Source organism: Oncorhynchus tshawytscha, unplaced genomic scaffold, assembly GCF_018296145.1.
Source record: "Oncorhynchus tshawytscha isolate Ot180627B unplaced genomic scaffold, Otsh_v2.0 Un_contig_3734_pilon_pilon, whole genome shotgun sequence".
NCBI lineage: Eukaryota > Metazoa > Chordata > Actinopteri > Salmoniformes > Salmonidae > Oncorhynchus > Oncorhynchus tshawytscha.
In genome coordinates, this window is record NW_024609012.1 from 72,501 (window position 1) to 98,268 (window position 25,768).

General features: G+C 46.9%; 1 protein-coding gene across 1 annotated transcript in view; it reads left to right on the forward strand.

The window, feature by feature from the left end:
• LOC121844114 (vacuolar protein sorting-associated protein 13B-like) overlaps positions 1-13,334 on the forward strand; it is a 60,214-nt gene extending 46,880 nt beyond the window's left edge. The window contains exon 7 of the mRNA XM_042314005.1: positions 13,106-13,334. Within this exon, the coding sequence (XP_042169939.1) occupies positions 13,106-13,282 (177 nt within the window). The 3' untranslated portion in view covers positions 13,283-13,334. The remainder of the gene's footprint in view (positions 1-13,105) is intronic.
• Positions 13,335-25,768: the final 12,434 nt, after the last annotated feature.

The following is a 25,768-nucleotide window of genomic DNA, read 5'->3' on the forward strand; positions in this document are numbered from 1 at the left end:
TAGATAGATGCTGGTCCCACCATAGATAGAATAGATAGATGCTGGCCCCACCATAGATAGAATAGATAGATGCTGGCCCCACCACCATAGATAGAAAAGATAGATGCTGGCACCACCATAGATAGAATAGATGGATGCTGGCCCCACCACCATAGATAGAATAGATAGATGCTGGCCCCACCATAGATAGAATAGATAGATGCTGGCCCCACCACCATAGATAGAATAGATAGATGCTGGCCCCACCATAGATAGAATAGATAGATGCTGGCCCCACCACCATAGATAGAATAGATAGATGCTGGCCCCACCATAGATAGAACAGATGGATGCTGGCCCCACCATAGATAGAACAGATGGATGCTGGCCCCACCATAGATAGAATAGATGGATGCTGGCCCCACCACCATAGATAGAATAGATAGATGCTGGCCCCACCACCATAGAGAGAACAGATAGATGCTGGCCCCACCTTAGTTAGAACAGATAGATGCTGGTCCCACCATAGATAGAATAGATAGATGCTGGCCCCACCATAGATAGAATAGATAGATGCTGGCCCCACCACCATAGATAGAACAGATGGATGCTGGCCCCACCACCATAGATAGAATAGATAGATGCTGGCCCCACCATAGATAGAACAGATAGATGCTGGCCCCACCACCATAGATAGAACACATAGATGCTGGCCCCACCATAGATCGAATAGATAGATGCTGGCCCCACCACCATAGAGAGAACAGATAGATGCTGGCCCCACCTTAGTTAGAACAGATAGATGCTGGCACCACCATAGATAGAATAGATAGATGCTGGCCCCACCATAGATAGAATAGATAGATGCTGGCCCCACCACCATAGATAGAATAGATAGATGCTGGCCCCACCATAGATAGAACAGATGGATGCTGGCCCCACCATAGATAGAATAGATGGATGCTGGCCCCACCACCATAAATAGAATAGATAGATGCTGGCCCCACCATAGATAGAATAGATAGATGCTGGCCCCACCACCATAGATAGAATAGATAGATGCTGGCCCCACCACCATAGATAGAATAGATAGATGCTGGCCCCACCATAGATAGAACAGATAGATGCTAGCCCCACCACCATAGATAGAATAGATAGATGCTGGCCCCACCACCATAGATAGAATTGATAGATGCTGGCCCCACCATAGAGAGAACAGATGGATGCTGGCCCCACCACCATAGATAGAATAGATAGATGCTGGCCCCACCATAGATAGAACAGATAGATGCTGGCCCCACCATAGATAGAACAGATAGATGCTGGCCCCACCATAGATAGAATAGATAGATGCTGGCCCCACCACCATAGATAGAACAGATGGATGCTGGCCCCACCATAGATAGAACAGATAGATGCTGGTCCCACCATAGATAGAATAGATAGATGCTGGCCCCACCATAGATAGAATAGATAGATGCTGGCCCCACCACCATAGAGAGAACATATAGATGCTGGCCCCACCACCATAGATAAAACAGATAGATGCTGGCCCCACCTTAGATAGAGCAGATAGATGCTGGCCCTATGGTGACCAGCGAGCTGAGGACTGGTAGGATGGTCAGTTTTACAAGGGTATGTTTGGCAGCATGAGTGAAGGATGCTTTGTTGCGAAATAGGAAGCCAATTCTAGATTTAACTTTGGATTGGAGATGTTTGATATGGGTCTGGAAGGAGAGTTTACAGTCTAACCAGACACCTAGGTGTTTGTGGTTGTCCACATATTCTAGTTAGAGCCGTCCAGAGTAGTGATGTTGGACAGGCGGGTAGGTGCAGGTAGCGATCGGTTGAAGAGCATGCATTTAGTTTTACTTGTATTTAAGAGCAGTTGGAGGCCACGGAAGGAGAGTTGTATGGCATTGAAGTTCGTTGGGAGGTTAGTTAACACAGTGTCCAAAGAAGGGCCAGAAGTATACAGATGCTGGCCCCACCACCATAGAGAGAACAGATGGATGCTGGCCCCGCCACCATAGAGAGAACAGATGGATGCTGGCCCCGCCACCATAGAGAGAACAGATGGATGCTGGCCCCACCATAGATAGAACAGATAGATGCTGGCCCCACCACCATAGATAGAATAGATAGATGCTGGCCCCACCACCATAGATAGAATAGATAGATGCTGGCCCCACCACCATAGATAGAATAGATAGATGCTGGCCCCACCACCATAGAGAGAACAGATAGATGCTGGCCCCACCATAGAGAGAACAGATAGATGCTGGCCCCACCACCATAGATAGAACAGATAGATGGATATATGGCTGCTGTAAGGCTGGCCCCACCACCATAGAGAGAACAGATAGATGCTGGCCCCACCACCATAGAGAGAATAGATAGATGCTGGCCCCACCACCATAGAGAGAACAGATAGATGGATATATGGCTGCTGTAATGCTGGCCTCAACAATGCTATGTAGGGGGGTGACAGCCAATCATACGTGTGGTCAGGGTGGGGGGCTGGGAGGGGGTGACAGCCAGTCAGACGTGTGGTCAGGGGGGGGGGGTGACAGCCAGTCAGACGTGTGGTCAGGGTGGGGGGCTGGGAGGGGGGTGACAGCCAGTCAGACGTGTGGTCAGGGTGGGGGGCTGGGAGGGGGGGTGACAGCCAGTCAGACTTGTGGAGGGGGTGACAGTGGTGCCTCTCTCTCTCTGTCTCTTCATTTCACCTAGGTTGCATGGCGGCCATTACAGAGGGCCCTGACTCACATCCCACTGTGGTTTGTCTCCCCACCACTCAGACTGTGTGTGTGTGTGTGTGTGTGTGTGTGTGTGTGTGTGTGTGTGTGTGTGTGTGTGTGTGTGTGTGTGTGTGTGTGTGTGTGTGTGTGTGTATGTATACACCGCCACTCAGACTGTGTGTATTTTTGCTGGCTCCCGTTGTCCACAGACACTTGCGGCCCTCTGGCTTGGAAGCTCTCTGTCTGGAATGCCATGGCAACGCAGGAGAACTATGGGACAATGCTGGTCCTGTCTCTATTGTTCTCCTGCACACCCACAACACATCCCCTCAATGAGGCCTGTCTGTAGTCTGGACCTCCTTCATCCCGCTCCAGAACACTGCATTACACTTGCAAATGTGGCCGTTGATGTCGGGTTGTCTTGTTTTGTAGAGACTGAGACTGGGTCCACTACCCTACATACCTCCTGGGTTCACTACCCTACATACCCCCTGGGATAGAGACTGAGACTGGGTTCACTACCCTACATACCTCCTGGGATAGAGACTGAGACTGGGTTCACTACCCTACATACCTCCTGGGATAGAGACTGAGTCTGGGTTCACTACCCTACATACCTCCTGGGATAGAGACTGGGTTCACTACCCTACATACCTCCTGGGATAGAGACTGGGTTCACTACCCTACATACCTCCTGAGATAGAGACTGGGTTCACTACCCTACATACCTCCTGGGATAGAGACTGTGTTCACTACCCTACATACCTCCTGGGATAGAGACTGGGTTCACTACCCTACATACCTCCTGGGATAGAGACTGGGTTCACTACCCTACATACCTCCTGGGATAGAGACTGAGACTGGGTTCACTACCCTACATACCTCCTGGGATAGAGACTGGGTTCACTACCCTACATACCTCCTGGGATAGAGACTGACTGGTTCACTACCCTACATACCTCCTGGGATAGATACTGACTGGGTTCACTACCCTACATACCTCCTGGGATAGAGACTGACTAGTTCACTACCCTACATACCTCCTGGGATAGAGACTGACTGGTTCACTACCCTACATACCTCCTGGGATAGAGACTGACTAGTTCACTACCCTACATACCTCCTGGGATAGAGACTGACTGGTTCACTACCCTACATACCTCCTGGGATAGAGACTGACTGGGTTCACTACCCTACATACCTCCTGGGATAGAGACTGACTGGTTCACTACCCTACATACCTCCTGGGATAGAGACTGACTGGGTTCACTACCCTACATACCTCCTGGGATAGAGACTAACTGGTCCACTACCCTACATACCTCCTGGGATAGAGACTGACTGGTTCACTACCCTACATACCTCCTGGGATAGAGACTGACTGGTCCACTACCCTACATACCTCCTGGGATAGAGACTGACTGGTTCACTACCCTACATACCTCCTGGGATAGAGACTGACTGGTCCACTACCCTACATAACACCTGGGATAGAGACTGACTGGTTCACTACCCTACATACCTCCTGGGATAGAGACTGACTGGTCCACTACCCTACATAACACCTGGGATAGAGACTGACTGGTTCACTAACCTACATACCTCCTGGGATAGAGACTGGGTTCACTACCCTACATACCTCCTGGGATAGAGACTGACTGGTCCACTACCCTACATACCTCCTGGGATAGAGACTGACTGGTCCACTACCCTACATAACACCTGGGATAGAGACTGACTGGTTCACTAACCTACATACCTCCTGGGATAGAGACTGACTGGGTTCACTACCCTACATACCTCCTGGGATAGAGGGGTAGTCCACTACCCTACATACCTTCTGGGATAGAGGGTAGTCCATGTCCTCAGTTGTCTCAGTGTAAACCTGGTGTTCATTAGCTCGGTCGCAGCTCCCTGATCCTTCACCACCAGACAGGCAGGGCTCTGTTTCTCTGTTTCTCCTTCCTGAACACATCCTCTCAGGACAACAACACACAAGCATGGTCCCATCAGTCAGTTGGCATGGATGAGGACAACAGGAAGTAATACAGGAAGGAGGGCTCCAAGTTCCCCAGCAGAGGAGAGGAGAGGACATGAAAGGAGAGGAGAGGAGATGAAATGAGAGGAGAGGGTGGACAGTAGACTAGTGATTACAGTGGTCCTCTCAGGAGAAGAGAGAGGACAGTAGACTAGTGATTACAGTGGTCCTCTCAGGAGAAGAGAGAGGACAGTAGACTAGTGGTTACAGTGGTCCTCTCAGGAGAAGAGAGAGGACAGTAGACTAGTGATTACAGTGGTCCTCTCAGGGTGAGGAGAGAGGTCAGTAGACTAGTGATGACAGTGGTCCTCTCAGGAGAAGAGAGGACAGTAGACTAGTGATGACAGTGGTCCTCTCAGGAGAAGAGAGAGGACAGTATAGTGATGACAGTGGTCCTCTCAGGATGAGGAGAGAGGCCAGTAGACTAGTGATGACAGTGGTCCTCTCAGGATGAGGAGAGAGGACAGTAGACTAGTGATGACAGTGGTCCTCTCAGGATGAGGAGAGAGGCCAGTAGACTAGTGATGACAGTGGTCCTCTCAGGAGAAGAGAGAGGACAGTAGACTAGTGATGACAGTGGTCCTCTCAGGATGAGGAGATAGGCCAGTAGACTAGTGATGACAGTGGTCCTCTCAGGATGAGGAGAGAGGACAGTAGACTAGTGATGACAGTGGTCCTCTCAGGAGAAGAGAGAAGACAGTAGACTAGTGATGACAGTGGTCCTCTCAGGATGAAGAGAGAGGACAGTAGACTAGTGATGACAGTGGTCCTCTCAGGAGAAGAGAGAGGACAGTAGACTAGTGATGACAGTGGTCCTCTCAGGATGAGGAGAGAGGACAGTAGACTAGTGATTACAGTGGTCCTCTCAGGATGAGGAGAGAGGACAGTAGACTAGTGATTACAGTGGTCCTCTCAGGAGAAGAGAGAGGACAGTAGACTAGTGATGACAGTGGTCCTCTCAGGATGAGGAGAGAGGACAGTAGACTAGTGATGACAGTGGTCCTCTCAGGATGAGGAGAGAGGACAGTAGACTAGTGATGACAGTGGTCCTCTCAGGAGAAGAGAGAGGACAGTAGACTAGTGATGACAGTGGTCCTCTCAGGAGAAGAGAGAGGACAGTAGACTAGTGATTACAGTGGTCCTCTCAGGAGAAGAGAGAGGACAGTAGACTAGTGATGACAGTGGTCCTCTCAGGATGAGGAGAGAGGACAGTAGACTAGTGATGACAGTGGTCCTCTCAGGAGAAGAGAGAGGACAGTAGACTAGTGATGACAGTGGTCCTCTCAGGAGAAGAGAGAGGACAGTAGACTAGTGATGACAGTGGTCCTCTCAGGATGAGGAGATAGGCCAGTAGACTAGTGATGACAGTGGTCCTCTCAGGAGAAGAGAGAGGACAGTAGACTAGTGATGACAGTGGTCCTCTCAGGAGAAGAGAGAGGACAGAAGACTAGTGATGACAGTGGTCCTCTGCCTCTTCCTGTCCAGGGGGAGAGGGGGTTTCTGTGTGGGTGCGTGTCTGGAAGGAAGGAATCCGTCATCTTTGACATTCGGAGTTATGTTCCCTCGGTGTGTTGTCTAGGAAACGTTGTTGTGATATATGAATGGGAACGGCCCTCTGACGTAGCAGGGTGGTAGACGTTACACACAGCCCAGCGAGGGTTGTGTTAATTGACTCTCAGCAGGGTAATTTACAGCAATGGGTGGTGGTGTGGCGGTCTGAAACGCTGTGCCACAGCTATGTGCTTGGGGTTTTTAATCCCCATGGAAACAGACTGATCCTCTGTGGCCGCCAATACCTCCAAAAAAAACCCAGGAAACCCGGCGCGAGAGACGCTTGATAGGTGTGTTAATGATTTGTGACACGGGGATCACCAGAGGTATTGATTTTCATCTGGTGACAGTGGTGAGGGGGGCGGGGTTATAGACGATGTCCTCATCCTGTCTCCCGGCCACGGTGTTGTCTTAACCTTTAAAGAGCTTTGTAATGTGAGCGACAGGCAGATGTTGCTTGTTACAGTCGTTCTCAGCTCTACGTTGCACCTCTTTGACGTTGTTTCACCCGATGCTGAAGGAAAGTTTTGCTTCTCTTGTTACTCGGAGTTCAAGAAAGTCTTTGACTTGTGAAATGTGTCAACTGTTTCAGTCACAACGAGACCAGTCAGTCACAACGAGACCAGTCAGTCACAACGAGACCAGTCAGTCACAACGAGACCAGTCAGTCACAACGAGACCAGTCAGTCACAACGAGACCAGTCTGTCACAACGAGACCAGTCAGTCACAACGAGACCAGTCAGTCACAACGAGACCAGTCTGTCACAAGACCAGTCTGTCACAACGAGACCAGTCAGTCACAACGAGACCAGTCAGTCACAACGAGACCAGTCAGTCACAACGAGACCAGTCAGTCACAACGAGACCAGTCAGTCACAACGACACCAGTCAGTCACAACGAGACCAGTCTGTCACAACGAGACCAGTCTGTCACAACGAGACCAGTCAGTCACAACGAGACCAGTCAGTCACAACGAGACCAGTCAGTCACAACGAGACCAGTCAGTCACAACGAGACCAGTCAGTCACAATGAGACCAGTCAGTCACAACGAGACCAGTCAGTCACAACGAGACCAGTCAGTCACAAGACCAGTCTGTCACAACGAGACCAGTCAGTCACAATGAGACCAGTCAGTCACAACGAGACCAGTCAGTCACAACGAGACCAGTCAGTCACAACGAGACCAGTCAGTCACAACGAGACCAGTCAGTCACAACGAGACCAGTCAGTCACAACGAGACCAGTCAGTCACAATGAGACCAGTCTGTCACAACGAGACCAGTCTGTCACAACGAGACCAGTCAGTCACAACGAGACCAGTCAGTCACAATGAGACCAGTCAGTCACAACGAGACCAGTCTGTCACAACGAGACCAGTCAGTCACAACGAGACCAGTCTGTCACAACGAGACCAGTCAGTCACAACGAGACCAGTCAGTCACAACGAGACCAGTCAGTCTATAAACTGTTAAATGTGTCAACTGTTTCAGTCACAATGAGACCAGTCAGTCACAATGAGACCAGTCAGTCACAACGAGACCAGTCTGTCACAACGAGACCAGTCAGTCACAAGACCAGTCTGTCACAACGAGACCAGTCTGTCACAACGAGACCAGTCTGTCACAACGAGACCAGTCTGTCACAACGAGACCAGTCAGTCACAACGAGACCAGTCAGTCACAACGAGACCAGTCAGTCACAACGAGACCAGTCTGTCACAATGAGACCAGTCAGTCACAATGAGACCAGTCTGTCACAATGAGACCAGTCTGTCACAATGAGACCAGTCTGTCACAATGAGACCAGTCAGTCACAACGAGACCAGTCAGTCACAACGAGACCAGTCTGTCACAACGAGACCAGTCAGTCATAATGAGACCAGTCAGTCACAACGAGACCAGTCTGTCACAACGAGACCAGTCAGTCACAACGAGACCAGTCTGTCACAATGAGACCAGTCAGTCATAATGAGACCAGTCAGTCACAACGAGACCAGTCTGTCACAACGAGACCAGTCAGTCACAACGAGACCAGTCAGTCACAACGAGACCAGTCAGTCTATAAACTGTTAAATGTGTCAACTGTTTCAGTCACAACGAGACCAGTCAGTCACAACGAGACCAGTCAGTCACAACGAGACCAGTCAGTCACAACGAGACCAGTCAGTCACAATGAGACCAGTCTGTCACAATGAGACCAGTCTGTCACAATGAGACCAGTCTGTCACAATGAGACCAGTCTGTCACAATGAGACCAGTCTGTCACAATGAGACCAGTCTGTCACAATGAGACCAGTCAGTCACAATGAGACCAGTCAGTCACAATGAGACCAGTCTGTCACAGTGAGACCAGTCAGTCACAATGAGACCAGTCTGTCACAATGAGACCAGTCAGTCACAATGAGACCAGTCAGTCACAATGAGACCAGTCTGTCACAATGAGACCAGTCAGTCACAATGAGACCAGTCAGTCACAATGAGACCAGTCTGTCACAATGAGACCAGTCAGTCACAACGAGACCAGTCAGTCACAATGAGACCAGTCAGTCACAATGAGACCAGTCTGTCACAATGAGACCAGTCTGTCACAATGAGACCAGTCAGTCACAATGAGACCAGTCTGTCACAATGAGACCAGTCAGTCACAACGAGACCAGTCAGTCACAATGAGACCAGTCAGTCACAATGAGACCAGTCTGTCACAATGAGACCAGTCTGTCACAATGAGACCAGTCAGTCACAATGAGACCAGTCAGTCACAATGAGACCAGTCAGTCACAATGAGACCAGTCAGTCACAATGAGACCAGTCAGTCTATAAACTGTCAAATTCAGACAGAAATATCCCTGTTCCTGTGATTCTTGTTGTTTTTATAAGTCTATAACATGAAGAGAACCAGTCTAATGTCCAGGGTTAGGACTGTTCTGGTACTACCCAGCTTCCACCAGCCGAGTCGGGCTTCCCTCTCTCGTTCTCTGTCTTAGTGTCTGTCTCATCCTGTCCTGCAGTCTTCACTCTCTCTCTGTTTGTCTTAGTGTCTGTCTCATTCTGTACTGCAGGCTTCCCTCTCTCTGTTTGTCTTAGTGTCTGTCTCATTCTGTACTGTAGGCTTCACTCTCTCTCTGTCTTAGTGTCTGTCTCATTCTGTACTGTAGGCTTCTCTCTCTCTGTTTGTCTTAGTGTCTGTCTCATCCTGTACTGTAGGCTTCCCCTCTCTCTGTCTTAGTGTCTGTCTCACTCTGTCCTGCAGTCTTCCCTCTCTCTCTGTTTGTCTTAGTGTCTGTCTCATTCTGTACTGCAGGCTTCCCTCTGTTTGTCTTAGTGTCTGTCTCATTCTGTACTGCAGGCTTCCCTCTCTCTGTTTGTCTTAGTGTCTGTCTCATTCTGTACTGCAGGCTTCCCTCTCTCTCTGTCTTAGTGTCTGTCTCATCCTGTCCTGCAGGTTTCCCCAACTGGTGGCCCGATGTGATTTTTATTTGGCCTCCAGAGTTTTCTGAGAAAAACAAAAAATACCAACTTGTGAATGTAGTTGATGATCTCTGCTGGCGCTGTGGCCGTGTTAATGGTCCAGCTGGGTTTTTGTGTTGGTTCTGGGTTCCTCCTCCGTTCTGTTCTGTTCAGCTGAGACATTAAGGCATATGTCTCTCTGGAATGACTTGGCTGTGTTTCTTAGTGAACTTCTCCTCAGGGGTGAAACAGAACAGAAAAACAGGGCCAAGAGGACATGTTGTACATTTTATCAGGCGGTGTTGCTCTGTTCCACTCACTGCTGTTACCTAGTCTCTGGCAGACCAGACCAGACCAGACCAGGCTAGACCAGCCTAGACCCTAGACCAGACCAGACTAGGCTAGACCAGGCCAGACCAGGCTAGACCAGACTAGACCAGGCCAGACCAGCCTAGACCAGACTAGGCTAGACCAGGCCAGAACAGACCAGGCCAGATCAGACCAGGCTAGACCAGCCTAGACCAGACCAGACCAGCCTAGACCAGACCAGACCAGACCAGACTAGACCAGACTAGACTAAACTAGACTAGACCAGACTAGACCAGGCTAGACCAGACCAGACTAGACCAGGCTAGACCAGACCAGGCTAGGCCAGACCAGACCAGGCTAGGCCAGACCAGGCTAGACCAGACCAGGCTAGACCAGACCAGGCTAGACCAGACCAGGCTAGGCCAGACCAGACCAGACTAGGCCAGACCAGGCTAGACCAGACCAGGCTAGACCAGACCAGGCTAGAGCAGACCAGGCTAGACCAGACCAGACTAGACAAGGCTAGGCCAAACCAGACCAGACTAGGCCAGACCAAGCTAGACCAGGCTAGGCCAGACCAGACTAGACCAGTCCAGGCTAGGCCAGACCAGACTAGACCAGGCCAGGCTAGACCAGGCCAGACTAGCCCAGACCAGACCGGGCGAGACCAGGCCAGGCTAGACCAGGCCAGGCTAGACCAGACCAGGCTAGACCAGCCAGGCTAGACCAGACCAGGCTAGACCAGACCAGCTAAGCCAGACCAGGCTAGACCAGACCAGGCTAGGCCAGACCAGGCTAGACCAGACCAGGCTAGGCCAAACCAGACCAGGCTAGTCCAGACCAGACTAGACCAGGCTAGGCCAAACCAGACCAGACTAGACCAAGCAGGCCAGACCAAGCTAGACCAGGCTAGGCCAGACCAGACTAGACCAGGCTAGGCCAGACCAAGCTAGACCAGGCTAGGCCAGACCAGACTAGACCAGACCTGACTAGACCAGGGTAGACCAGGCTAGGCCAGACCAAGCTAGACCAGGCTAGGCCAGACCAGACTAGACCAGACCAGGGTAGACCAGACCAGGCTAGACCAGACCAGACCAGGCTAGGCCAGACCAGGCTATACCAGACCAGACTAGACCAGGCTAGTGCATCCCAAATAACACCCTATTCCCCCACATCACCCTAGGGCCCTGGTCTAAAGTAGTGCTCTATATAGGGAATAGGGCCCTGGTCTAAAGTAGTGCACTATATAGGGAATAGGGCCCTGGTCTAAAGTAGTGCACTATCGGGCCCTATAGGGAATAGGGAATAGGGCCCTGGTCTAAAGTAGTGCACTACGTAGGGAATAGGGCTCCATTTGGGACTCACATTCATTCAGACCTGTGTTGTTTTCCTTCGTGTCCAGAACAGTGGTGTGTCACTGTGTTTAGCTGCTTGGATTGACGCTGAACTCAAATAAGAGAGTCCGCGACCATTTGAAGTCTGAGGGGAGGGAGACGTTATTGTGTCTGTTCCCTAAAGGTCACGGCCAACCTCAGGCATGATAAAAACGGAGCGGGGGAGGAGGGGGCCAAGGGGGAGGAAGGGAGGGGATGTTGAAATAACAAACTCTCCTCTCCACAGATGGGCCTGAGGTGTGTGTGTGTCGAGGCTCTCTCCTTCTCCTCCAGCCTTCTCTCTCTCTCTCTCTCTTCCAGGCCCTCTCCTCTCCTCCGCTCCCCTCTCTCCCCTCCTTCAGCCCTCTCCCTCTCCTCTCCTCCTACCATGTAGACCAGGGACTGCCACTGACCCTACACCCCTCTCCTTTCTAATCTCCTCTCCTCTTCTCCCCCCTCCCCTCCCCCCCCTCCCCTCCCTCCTCTCCTCTCCTCTCCTCTCCTCTCCCTATCTCCTTCAGCCCTATCTCTCCTCTCATGTCCTCTCCTCTGCTCCTCTCTCTGATGTTTGCCCCTTTACCTGGGAGTAATTCCTCAACGCCGCCCGGGATCTGAGAAATGATGTCATTTCCATGTAGAAGTCCGCCTTGGCCGAGCGACGAGGATGATGATCTGGGAGTAACTGAATTGAGGCTTTGATTAGTGGTGTTATTGTAATGGGATCTCTGTTCGGAGGAGAGGCAGTGTGGAGTTCACACAGGATCAAAAGTGTGTGTGTGGGTGTGTGTGTGTGCCCGTGTGTGAGTCCGTGTCCGTGTGTGAGGACATGTGTGCCCGGGTGTCTGTGTGTGTGTGTGTCCGTGTGTGTGTGTGTGTGTGTGTGTGTGCGTGCGTGCGTGCGCGTGTGTGTGTGTGTGTGTGTGTGTGTGTGTGCGTGCGTGCGCGTGTTTGTGTGTGTGTGTGTGTGTGTGTCAGGGCCCTGACCAGGTACCTCTCAGACTACCTTCAAGACCCCACTCCTAATGTGTGTCAGCATAAATACTGTGATTACAATATGTTAATGTTTGTCTCTCCTCCTCTCCCCTCCCCTCTCTCCTCTCCTCCTCTCCCCTTCCTCCCCTCTCCTTCTCCCCCTCTCCTCTCCCCCTACTCACCCCCTCTCCTCCTCCCCCTCTCCCCTCTCCTCTCCTCCTCTCCCCCTCTCCTCCCCCCTCCTCTCCCCCTCTCCTCTCCTCCCCTCCTCTCCCTCTCTTCTCTCCCCCTCTCCCCTTCCTCCCCTCTCCTTCTCCCCCCTCTCCTCCTCTCCCCCTCTCCTCCCCCCCTCTCCACCCCCCCCCTCCCCTCCCCTCCCCCCTCCTCCCCCACCCCTCTCCTCTCCCCCCTCTCCTCCCCCACCCTCTCCTCTCCCCCTCTCCTCCCCCACCCTCTCCTCCTCCCCCACCCTCTCCCTCCCCCTCTCCTCCTCCCCCACCCCTCCTCTCCCCCTCTCCTCCCCCACCCTCTCCTCCTCCCCCACCCTCTCCTCTCCCCCTCTCCTCCCCCACCCTCTCCTCTCCCCCTCTCCTCCCCACCCTCTCCTCTCCCCCACCCTCTCCTCTCCCCCTCCTCCCCCACCCTCTCCTCTCCCCCTCTCCTCCCCCACCCTCTCCCCCTCCTCTCCTCCAGCTCCTTCACATCTGCATAGAGGGCTGGGGTAACTGGCGTTGGTCTGAGGCCTTCAGTGTGGACAACGTGGGGACTCTGTTGAGGACTATTCAATATAAAGGACGGACTGCCTCGCTCATCATCAAGGTGTTGCAGCTCAACGGTGTCCAGAAACAGGTACCGTATTCAATTCAATAAATCTTTATTGTTCCCAAAAGGCAATTCATGTGCAACCCATCTTCCTGTTGTGCCATTATGTTTGTCTTTGTCCTCAGTTTACTGTGTTAGTTTAAACCCCTCTAACTACCTACCTAACTAACTAACTAACTAGCAGCTGAACACTAGTCTACACCTTCACTATCAGCTTACTGTGTTAGTTTAAACCCCTCTAACGAACTAACTAACTAACTAACTAACTAACTAACTAACTAACTAACTAGCAGCTGAATACTAGTCTACACCTTCACTATCGGTTTACTGTGTTAGTTTAAACCCCTCTAACTAACTAACTAACTAACTAACTAACTAACTAGCAGCTGAACACTAGTCTACACCTTCACTATCAGTGTGCTGTGTTAGTTTAAACCCCTCTAACTAACTAACTAACTAACTAACTAACTAAGTTTAAACTAACTAACTAACTAACTAACTAGCAGCTGAACACTAGTCTACACCTTCACTATCAGTTTACTGTGTTAGTTTAAACCCCCCCCTCTAACTAACTAACTAACTAACTAACTAACTAGCAGGTGAACACTAGTCTACACCTTCACTATCGGTTTGATCCATACTGTATTAAATTCAAACGCTCTATGGGTGCAGAAACAGGTCCTGGACATCACAGGACGCTGTCTGAGCTCCCTACCCATCACTTCCTAACTGACTGGGTCCTCATTTAACCCCTAGTCACACTCTTCACTATCAGCTGAATGACAGTTTAAACCCTTATCAAGGGACAGCTGAATGAACACCTTAGCAAGAGAACAGCTGAATGACACACCTTATCAAGAGACAGCTGAATGACACACCTTTAGTTTAAACCCTCTATCAAGAGACAGCTGAATGACACACCTTAAAGAGACAGCTGAATGCACACCTTATCAAGAGACAGCTGAATGACACACCTTCATCAAGAGACAGCTGAATGACACCTTATCAAGAGACAGCTGAATGACACAGTTTACCTTATCAAGAGACAGCTGAATGACACACCTTATCAAGAGACAGCTGAATGACACACCTTACTTATCAAGGACAGCTGAATGACACACCTTATCAAGAGACAGCTGAATGAACACCTAATCAAGAGACAGCTGAATGAACACCTTATCAAGAGACAGCTGAATGACACACCTTTACCTTATCAAGAGACAGCTGAATGTCACACCTTCACTTATCAAGAGACAGCTGAATGACACACCTTATCAAGAGACAGCTGAATGACACACCTTACTAAGAGACAGCTAATGACACACCTTTACCTTATCAAGAGACAGCTGAATGACACACCTTATCAAGAGACAGCTGAATGACACACCTTTACCTTATCAAGAGACAGCTGAATGACACACCTTATCAAGGGACAGCTGAATTACACCTTATCAAGAGACAGCTGAATGACACACCTTTACTTATCAAGAGACAGCTGAATGACACACCTTATCAAGGGACAGCTGAATGACACACCTTATCAAGAGACAGCTGAATGACACACCTTTACCTTATATCAAGAGACAGCTGAATGACACACCTTTACCTTATCAAGAGACAGCTGAATGACACAATCAAGAGACGGCTGAATGACACACCTTATCAAGAGACAGCTGAATGACACACCTATACCTTATCAAGAGACAGCTGAATGACACACCTTATCAAGAGACAGCTGAATGACACACCTTTACCTTATCAAGAGACACTGAATGACACACCTTATCAAGAGACAGCTGAATGACACACCTTTACCTATCAAGAGACAGCTGAATGACACACCTTATCAAGAGACAGCTGAATGACACACCTTTACCTTATCAAGAGACAGCTGAATGACACACCTTATCAAGAGACAGCTGAATGACACACCTTTACCTTATCAAGAGACAGCTGAATGACACACCTTATCAAGAGACAGCTGAATGACACACCTTTACCTTATCAAGAGACAGCTGAATGACACACCTTATCAAGAGACAGCTGAATGACACACCTTTACCTTATCAAGAGACAGCTGAATGACACACCTTATCAAGAGACAGCTGAATGACACACCTTTACCTTATCAAGAGACAGCTGAATGACACACCTTATCAAGAGACAGCTAAATGACACACCTTTACCTTATCAAGAGACAGCTGAATGACACACCTTTACCTTATCAAGAGACAGCTGAATGACACACCTTATCAAGGGACAGCTGAATGACACACCTTTACCTTATCAAGAGACAGCTGAATGACACACCTTATCAAGAGACAGCTGAATGACACACCTTTACCTTATCAAGTGACAGCTGAATGACACACCTTTACCTTATCAAGAGACAGCTGAATGACACACCTTATCAAGAGACAGCTGAATGACACACCTTATCAAGAGACAGCTGAATGACACACCTTTACCTTATCAAGAGACAGCTGAATGACACACCTTTACCTTATCAAGAGACAGCTGAATGACACACCTTATCAAGAGACAGCTGAATGACAAACCTTTACCTTATCAAGAGACAGCTGAATGACACACCTTATCAAGGGACAGCTGAATGATACACCTTATCAAGAGACAGCTGAATGACACACCTTTACCTTATCAAGAGACAGCTGAATGACACACCTTATCAAGAGACAGCTAAATGACACACCTTTACCTTATCAAGAGACAGCTGAATGACACACCTTTACCTTATCAAGAGACAGCTGAATGACACACCTTTACCTTATCAAGAGACAGCTGAATGACACTTTACCTTATCAAGAGACAGCTGAATGACACACCTCAAGAGACAGCTGAATGACACACCTTATCAAGAGACAGCTGAATGACACACCTTTACCTTATCAAGAGACAGCTGAATGACTTACAAGAGACAGCTGAATACCTTATCAAGAGACAGCTGAATGACACACCTTATCAAGAGACAGCTGAATGACACACCTTACCTTATCAAGAGACAGCTGAATGACACACCTTTACCTTATCAAGAGACAGCTGAATGACACCTTACCTTATCAAGAGACAGCTGAATGACACACCTTTACCTTATCAAGAGACAGCTGAATGACACACCTTATCAAGAGACAGCTGAATGACACACCTTTACCTTATCAAGAGACAGCTGAATGACACACCTTTACCTTATCAAGAGACAGCTGAATGACACCTTTACCTTATCAAGAGACAGCTGAATGACACACCTTTACCTTATCAAGAGACAGCTGAATGACACACCTTTACCTTATCAAGAGACAGCTGAATGACACACCTTTACCTTATCAAGAGACAGCTGAATGACACCTTTACCTTATCAAGAGACAGCTGAATGACACACCTTTACCTTATCAAGAGACAGCTGAATGACACACCTTTACCTTATCAAGAGACAGCTGAATGACACACCTTTACCTTATCAAGAGACAGCTGAATGACACACCTTTACCTTATCAAGAGACAGCTGAATGACACACCTTATCAAGAGACAGCTGAATGACACACCTTTACCTTATCAAGAGACAGCTGAATGACACACCTTACAGCTGAATGACACACCTTATCAAGGGACAGCTGAATTATCAAGAGACAGCTGAATGACACACCTTACCTTATCAAGAGACAGCTGAATGACACACCTTTACCTTATCAAGAGACAGCTGAATGACACACCTTTACCTTATCAAGAGACAGCTGAATGACACACCTTTACCTTATCAAGAGACAGCTGAATGACACACCTTTACCTTATCAAGAGACAGCTGAATGACACACCTTTACCTTATCAAGAGACAGCTGAATGACACACCTTATCAAGAGACAGCTGAATGACACACCTTTACCTTATCAAGAGACAGCTGAATGACACACCTTATCAAGAGACAGCTGAATGACACACCTTACCTTATCAAGAGACAGCTGAATGACACCTTTACCTTATCAAGAGACAGCTGAATGACACACCTTATCAAGAGACAGCTGAATGACACACCTTTACCTTATCAAGAGACAGCTGAATGACACACCTTATCAAGAGACAGCTGAATGACACACCTTTACCTTATCAAGAGACAGCTGAATGACACACTTTACCTTATCAAGAGACAGCTGAATGACACACCTTTACCTTATCAAGAGACAGCTGAATGACACACCTTATCAAGAGACAGCTGAATGACACACCTTATCAAGAGACAGCTGAATGACACACCTTTACCTTATCAAGAGACAGCTGAATTACACACCTTTACCTTATCAAGAGACAGCTGAATGACACACCTTTACCTTATCAAGAGACAGCTGAATGACACACCTTTACCTTATCAAGAGACAGCTGAATGACACACCTTATCAAGAGACAGCTGAATGACACACCTTTACCTTATCAAGAGACAGCTGAATGACACACCTTATCAAGAGACAGCTGAATGACACACCTTTACCTTATCAAGAGACAGCTGAATGACACACCTTTACCTTATCAAGAGACAGCTGAATGACACACCTTTACCTTATCAAGAGACAGCTGAATTACCTTATCAAGAGACAGCTGAATGACACACCTTTACCTTATCAAGAGACAGCTGAATGACACACCTTATCAAGAGACAGCTGAATGACACACCTTTACCTTATCAAGAGACAGCTGAATGACACACCTTATCAAGAGACAGCTGAATGACACACCTTTACCTTATCAAGAGACGCTGAATGACACACCTTTACCTTATCAAGAGACAGCTGAATGACACACCTTTACCTTATCAAGAGACAGCTGAATGACACACCTTTACCTTATCAAGAGACAGCTGAATGACACACCTTATCAAGAGACAGCTGAATGACACACCTTTACCTTATCAAGAGACAGCTGAATGACACACCTTATCAAGAGACAGCTGAATGACACACCTTATCAAGAGACAGCTTATCAAGAGACAGCTGAATGACACACCTTTACCTTATCAAGAGACAGCTGAATGACACACCTTATCAAGAGACAGCTGAATGACACACCTTATCAAGAGACAGCTGAATGACACACCTCAAGAGACAGCTGAATGACACACCTTATCAAGAGACAGCTGAATGACACACCTTTACCTTATCAAGAGACAGCTGAATGACACACCTTTATCAAGAGACAGCTGAATGACACACCTTTACCTTATCAAGAGACAGCTGAATGACACACCTTATCAAGAGACAGCTGAATGACACACACCTTATCAAGAGACAGCTGAATGACACACCTTTACCTTATCAAGAGACAGCTGAATGACACACCTTATCAAGAGACAGCTGAATGACACACCTTTACCTTATCAAGAGACAGCTGAATGACACACCTTATCAAGAGACAGCTGAATGACACCTTACCTTATCAAGAGACAGCTGAATGACACACTTTACCTTATCAAGAGACAGCTGAATGACACACCTTATCAAGAGACAGCTGAATGACACACCTTACCTTCAAGAGACAGCTGAATGACACACCTTTACCTTATCAAGAGACAGCTGAATGACACACCTTTACCTTATCAAGAGACAGCTGAATGACACACCTTTACCTTATCAAGAGACAGCTGAATGACACACCTTATCAAGAGACAGCTGAATGACACACCTTTACCTTATCAAGAGACAGCTGAATGACACACCTTATCAAGAGACAGCTGAATGACACACCTTTACCTTATCAAGAGACAGCTGAATGACACACCTTTCAAGAGACAGCTGAATGACACACCTTTACCTTATCAAGAGACAGCTGAATGACACACCTTTACCTTATCAAGAGACAGCTGAATGACACACCTTTACCTTATCAAGAGACAGCTGAATGACACACCTTTACCTTATCAAGAGACAGCTGAATGACACACCTTTACCTTATCAAGAGACAGCTGAATGACACACTTTACCTTATCAAGAGACAGCTGAATGACACACCTTTACCTTATCAAGAGACAGCTGAATGACACACCTTATCAAGAGACAGCTGAATGACACACCTTTACCTTATCAAGAGACAGCTGAATGACACCTTTACCTTATCAAGAGACAGCTGAATGACACCTTACCTTATCAAGAGACAGCTGAATGACACACTTTACCTTATCAAGAGACAGCTGAATGACACACCTTTACCTTATCAAGAGACAGCTGAATGACACCTTTACCTTATCAAGAGACAGCTGAATGACACACCTTTACCTTATCAAGAGACAGCTGAATGACACACCTTATCAAGAGACAGCTGAATGACACACCTTTACCTTATCAAGAGACAGCTGAATGACACACCTTATCAAGAGACAGCTGAATGACACACCTTTACCTTATCAAGAGACAGCTGAATGACACACCTTATCAAGAGACAGCTGAATGACACACCTTATCAAGAGACAGCTGAATGACACACCTTATACAGCTGAAGAGACAGCTGAATGACACACCTTATCAAGAGACAGCTGAATGACACACCTTTACCTTATCAAGAGACAGCTGAATGACACACCTTTACCTTATCAAGAGACAGCTGAATGACACACCTTTACCTTATCAAGAGACAGCTGAATGACACACCTTTACCTTATCAAGAGACAGCTGAATGACACACCTTATCAAGAGACAGCTGAATGACACACCTTGAATGACACCTTATCAAGAGACAGCTGAATGACACACCTTATCAAGAGACAGCTGAATGACACACCTTTACCTTATCAAGAGACAGCTGAATGACACACAGCTGAATGACACACCTTATCAAGAGACAGCTGAATGACACACCTTTACCTTATCAAGAGACAGCTGAATACCTTATCAAGAGACAGCTGAATGACACACCTTTACCTTATCAAGAGACAGCTGAATGACACACCTTATCAAGAGACAGCTGAATGACACACCTTTACCTTATCAAGAGACAGCTGAATGACACACCTTTACCTTATCAAGAGACAGCTGAATGACACACCTTACCTTATCAAGAGACAGCTGAATGACACACCTTTACCTTATCAAGAGACAGCTGAATGACACACCTTATCAAGAGACAGCTGAATGACACACCTTTTATCAAGAGACAGCTGAATGACACTTTACCTTATCAAGAGACAGCTGAATGACACACCTTATCAAGAGACAGCTGAATGACACACCTTTACCTTATCAAGAGACAGCTGAATGACACACCTTACCTTATCAAGAGACAGCTGAATGACACACCTTATCAAGAGACAGCTGAATGACACACCTTATCAAGAGACAGCTGAATGACACACCTTTACCTTATCAAGAGACAGCTGAATGACACACCTTATCAAGAGACAGCTGAATGACACACCTTTACCTTATCAAGAGACAGCTGAATGACACACCTTTACCTTATCAAGAGACAGCTGAATGACACACCTTTACCTTATCAAGAGACAGCTGAATGACACACCTTATCAAGAGACAGCTGAATGACACCTTTACCTTATCAAGAGACAGCTGAATGACACACCTTATCAAGGGACAGCTGAATGACACACCTTTACCTTATCAAGAGACAGCTGAATGACACACCTTATCAAGAGACAGCTGAATGACACACCTTTACCTTATCAAGAGACAGCTGAATGACACTTTACCTTATCAAGGACAGCTGAATGACACACCTTTACCTTATCAAGGGACAGCTGAATGACACACCTTATCAAGAGACAGCTGAATGACACACCTTTACCTTATCAAGAGACAGCTGAATGACACACCTTATCAAGAGACAGCTGAATGACACACCTTTACCTTATCAAGAGACAGCTGAATGACACACCTTTACCTTATCAAGAGACAGCTGAATGACACACCTTATCAAGAGACAGCTAAATGACACACCTTTACCTTATCAAGAGACAGCTGAATGACACACCTTATCAAGAGACAGCTGAATGACACACCTTTACCTTATCAAGAGACAGCTGAATGACACACCTTTACCTTATCAAGAGACAGCTGAATGACACACCTTACCTTATCAAGAGACAGCTGAATGACACACCTTATCAAGAGACAGCTGAATGACACACCTTTACCTTATCAAGAGACAGCTGAATGACACACTTTACCTTATCAAGAGACAGCTGAATGACACACCTTTACCTTATCAAGAGACAGCTGAATGACACACCTTATCAAGAGACAGCTGAATTACCTTATCAAGAGACAGCTGAATGACACACCTTATCAAGAGACAGCTGAATGACACACCTTATCAAGGGACAGCTGAATGACACACCTTTACCTTATCAAGAGACAGCTGAATGACACACCTTATCAAGAGACAGCTGAATGACACACCTTTACCTTATCAAGAGACAGCTGAATGACACACCTTATCAAGAGACAGCTTATCAAGAGACAGCTGAATGACACACCTTTACCTTATCAAGAGACAGCTGAATGACACACCTTATCAAGAGACAGCTGAATGACACACCTTTACCTTATCAAGAGACAGCTGAATGACACACCTTTACCTTATCAAGAGACAGCTGAATGACACACCTTTACCTTATCAAGAGACAGCTGAATGACACACCTTACCTTATCAAGAGACAGCTGAATGACACACCTTTACCTTATCAAGAGACAGCTGAATGACACACCTTTACCTTATCAAGAGACAGCTGAATGACACACCTTTACCTTATCAAGAGACAGCTGAATGACACACCTTTACCTTATCAAGAGACAGCTGAATGACACACCTTTACCTTATCAAGAGACAGCTGAATGACACACCTTATCAAGAGACAGCTGAATGACACACCTTACCTTTATCAAGAGACAGCTGAATGACACACCTTTACCTTATCAAGAGACAGCTGAATGACACACCTTTACCTTATCAAGAGACAGCTGAATGACACACCTTATCAAGAGACAGCTGAATGACACACCTTTACCTTATCAAGAGACAGCTGAATGACACACCTTTATCAAGAGACAGCTGAATGACACACCTTTACCTTATCAAGAGACAGCTGAATGACACACCTTATCAAGAGACAGCTGAATGACACACCTTTACCTTATCAAGAGACAGCTGAATGACACACCTTATCAAGAGACAGCTGAATGACACACCTTTACCTTATCAAGAGACAGCTGAATGACACACCTTATCAAGAGACAGCTGAATGACACACCTTTACCTTATCAAGAGACAGCTGAATGACACCACCTTATCAAGAGACAGCTGAATGACACACCTTATCAAGAGACAGCTGAATGACACACCTTTACCTTATCAAGAGACAGCTGAATGACACACCTTATCAAGAGACAGCTAAAATGACACACCTTTACCTTATCAAGAGACAGCTGAATGACACACCTTATCAAGAGACAGCTGAATGACACACCTTTACCTTATCAAGAGACAGCTGAATGACACACCTTATCAAGAGACAGCTGAATGACACACCTTTACCTTATCAAGAGACAGCTGAATGACACACCTTTACCTTATCAAGAGACAGCTGAATGACACACCTTATCAAGAGACAGCTGAATGACACCTTATCAAGAGACAGCTGAATGACACACCTTTACCTTATCAAGAGACAGCTGAATGACACAATGACACTTATCAAGAGACAGCTGAATGACACACCTTACCTTATCAAGAGACAGCTGAATGACACACCTTTACCTTATCAAGAGACAGCTGAATGACACACCTTATCAAGAGACAGCTGAATGACACACCTTTACCTTATCAAGAGACAGCTGAATGACACACCTTATCAAGGGACAGCTGAATGACACTTTACCTTATCAAGAGACAGCTGAATGACACACCTTATCAAGAGACAGCTGAATGACACACCTTTACCTTATCAAGAGACAGCTGAATGACACACCTTATCAAGAGACAGCTGAATGACACACCTTTACCTTATCAAGAGACAGCTGAATGACACACCTTATCAAGGGACAGCTGAATGACACACCTTTACCTTATCAAGAGACAGCTGAATGACACACCTTTACCTTATCAAGAGACAGCTGAATGACACACCTTATCAAGAGACAGCTGAATGACACACCTTATCAAGAGACAGCTGAATGACACACCTTATCAAGAGACAGCTGAATGACACACCTCAAGAGACAGCTGGAATGACACACCTTTACCTTATCAAGGGACAGCTGAATGACACACCTTTACCTTATCAAGAGACAGCTGAATGACACACCTTATCAAGAGACAGCTGAATGACACACCTTATCAAGAGACAGCTAAATGACACACCTTTACCTTATCAAGAGACAGCTGAATGACACACCTTATCAAGAGACAGCTGAATGACACACCTTTACCTTATCAAGAGACAGCTGAATGACACACCTTATCAAGGGACAGCTGAATGATACACCTTATCAAGAGACAGCTGAATGACACACCTTTACCTTATCAAGAGACAGCTGAATGACACACCTTATCAAGGGACAGCTGAATGACACCTTTACCTTATCAAGAGACAGCTGAATGACACACACCTTATCAAGAGACAGCTGAATGACACACCTTTACCTTATCAAGAGACAGCTGAATGACACACCTTATCAAGAGACAGCTGAATGACACACCTTATCAAGAGACAGCTGAATGACACACCTTTACCTTATCAAGAGACAGCTGAATGACACACCTTATCAAGAGACAGCTGAATGACACACCTTTACCTTATCAAGAGACAGCTGAATGACACACCTTACCTTAAAGAGACAGCTGAATGACACACCTTTACCTTATCAAGAGACAGCTGAATGACACACCTGAATACCTTATCAAGAGACAGCTGAATGACACACCTTATCAAGAGACAGCTGAATGACACACCTTTACCTTATCAAGAGACAGCTGAATGACACACCTTATCAAGAGACAGCTGAATGACACACCTTTACCTTATCAAGAGACAGCTGAATGACACACCTTATCAAGAGACAGCTGAATGACACACCTTTACCTTATCAAGAGACAGCTGAATGACACACTTATCAAGAGACAGCTGAATGACACACCTTATCAAGAGACAGCTGAATGACACTTTACCTTATCAAGAGACAGCTGAATGACACACCTTTCCAAGAGACAGCTTATCAAGAGACAGCTGAATGACACACCTTTACCAAGAGACAGCTGAATGACACACCTTTACCTTATCAAGAGACAGCTGAATGACACACCTTATCAAGAGACAGCTGAATGACACACCTTACCTTATCAAGAGACAGCTGAATGACACACCTTACCTTATCAAGAGACAGCTGAATGACACACCTTATCAAGAGACAGCTGAATGACACACCTTTACCTTATCAAGAGACAGCTGAATGACACCTTTACCTTATCAAGAGACAGCTGAATGACACACCTTTACCTTATCAAGAGACAGCTGAATGACACACCTTACCTTTCAAGAGACAGCTGAATTATCAAGAGACAGCTGAATGACACACCTTATCAAGAGACAGCTGAATGACACACCTTTACCTTATCAAGAGACAGCTGAATGACACACCTTATCAAGAGACAGCTGAATGACACACCTTTACCTTATCAAGAGACAGCTGAATGACACACCTTATCAAGAGACAGCTGAATGACACACCTTTACCTTATCAAGAGACAGCTGAATGACACACCTTATCAAGAGACAGCTGAATGACACACCTTTACCTTATCAAGAGACAGCTGAATGACACACCTTATCAAGAGACAGCTGAATGACACCTATACCTTATCAAGTGGACAGCTGAATGACACACCTTACCTTATCAAAGGGACAGCTGAATGACACACACCTTATCAAGAGACAGCTGAATGACACACCTTTACCTTATCAAGAGACAGCTGAATGACACTTTACCTTATCAAGAGACAGCTGAATGACACACCTTTACCTTATCAAAGAGACAGCTGAATGACACACCTTATCAAGAGACAGCTGAATGACACACCTTTACCTTATCAAGAGACAGCTGAATGACACACCTTTATCAAGAGACAGCTGAATGACACACCTTACCTTAATGGGAGACAGCTGAATGACACACCTTTATCAAGAGACGCTGAATTACACACCTTATCAAGAGACAGCTGAATGACACACCTATACCTTTTATCAAGAGACAGCTGAATGACACACCTTTACCTTATCAAGAGACAGCTGAATGACACACCTTTATCAAGGGACAGCTGAATGCACACCCTTTACCTTATCAAGAGACAGCTGAATGACACACCTTATCAAGAGACAGCTGAATGACACACCTTTACCTTATCAAGAGACAGCTGAATGACACACCTTATCAAGAGACAGCTGAATGACACACCTTTACCTTATCAAGAGACAGCTGAATGACACACCTTATCAAGGGACAGCTGAATGATACACCTTATCAAGAGAC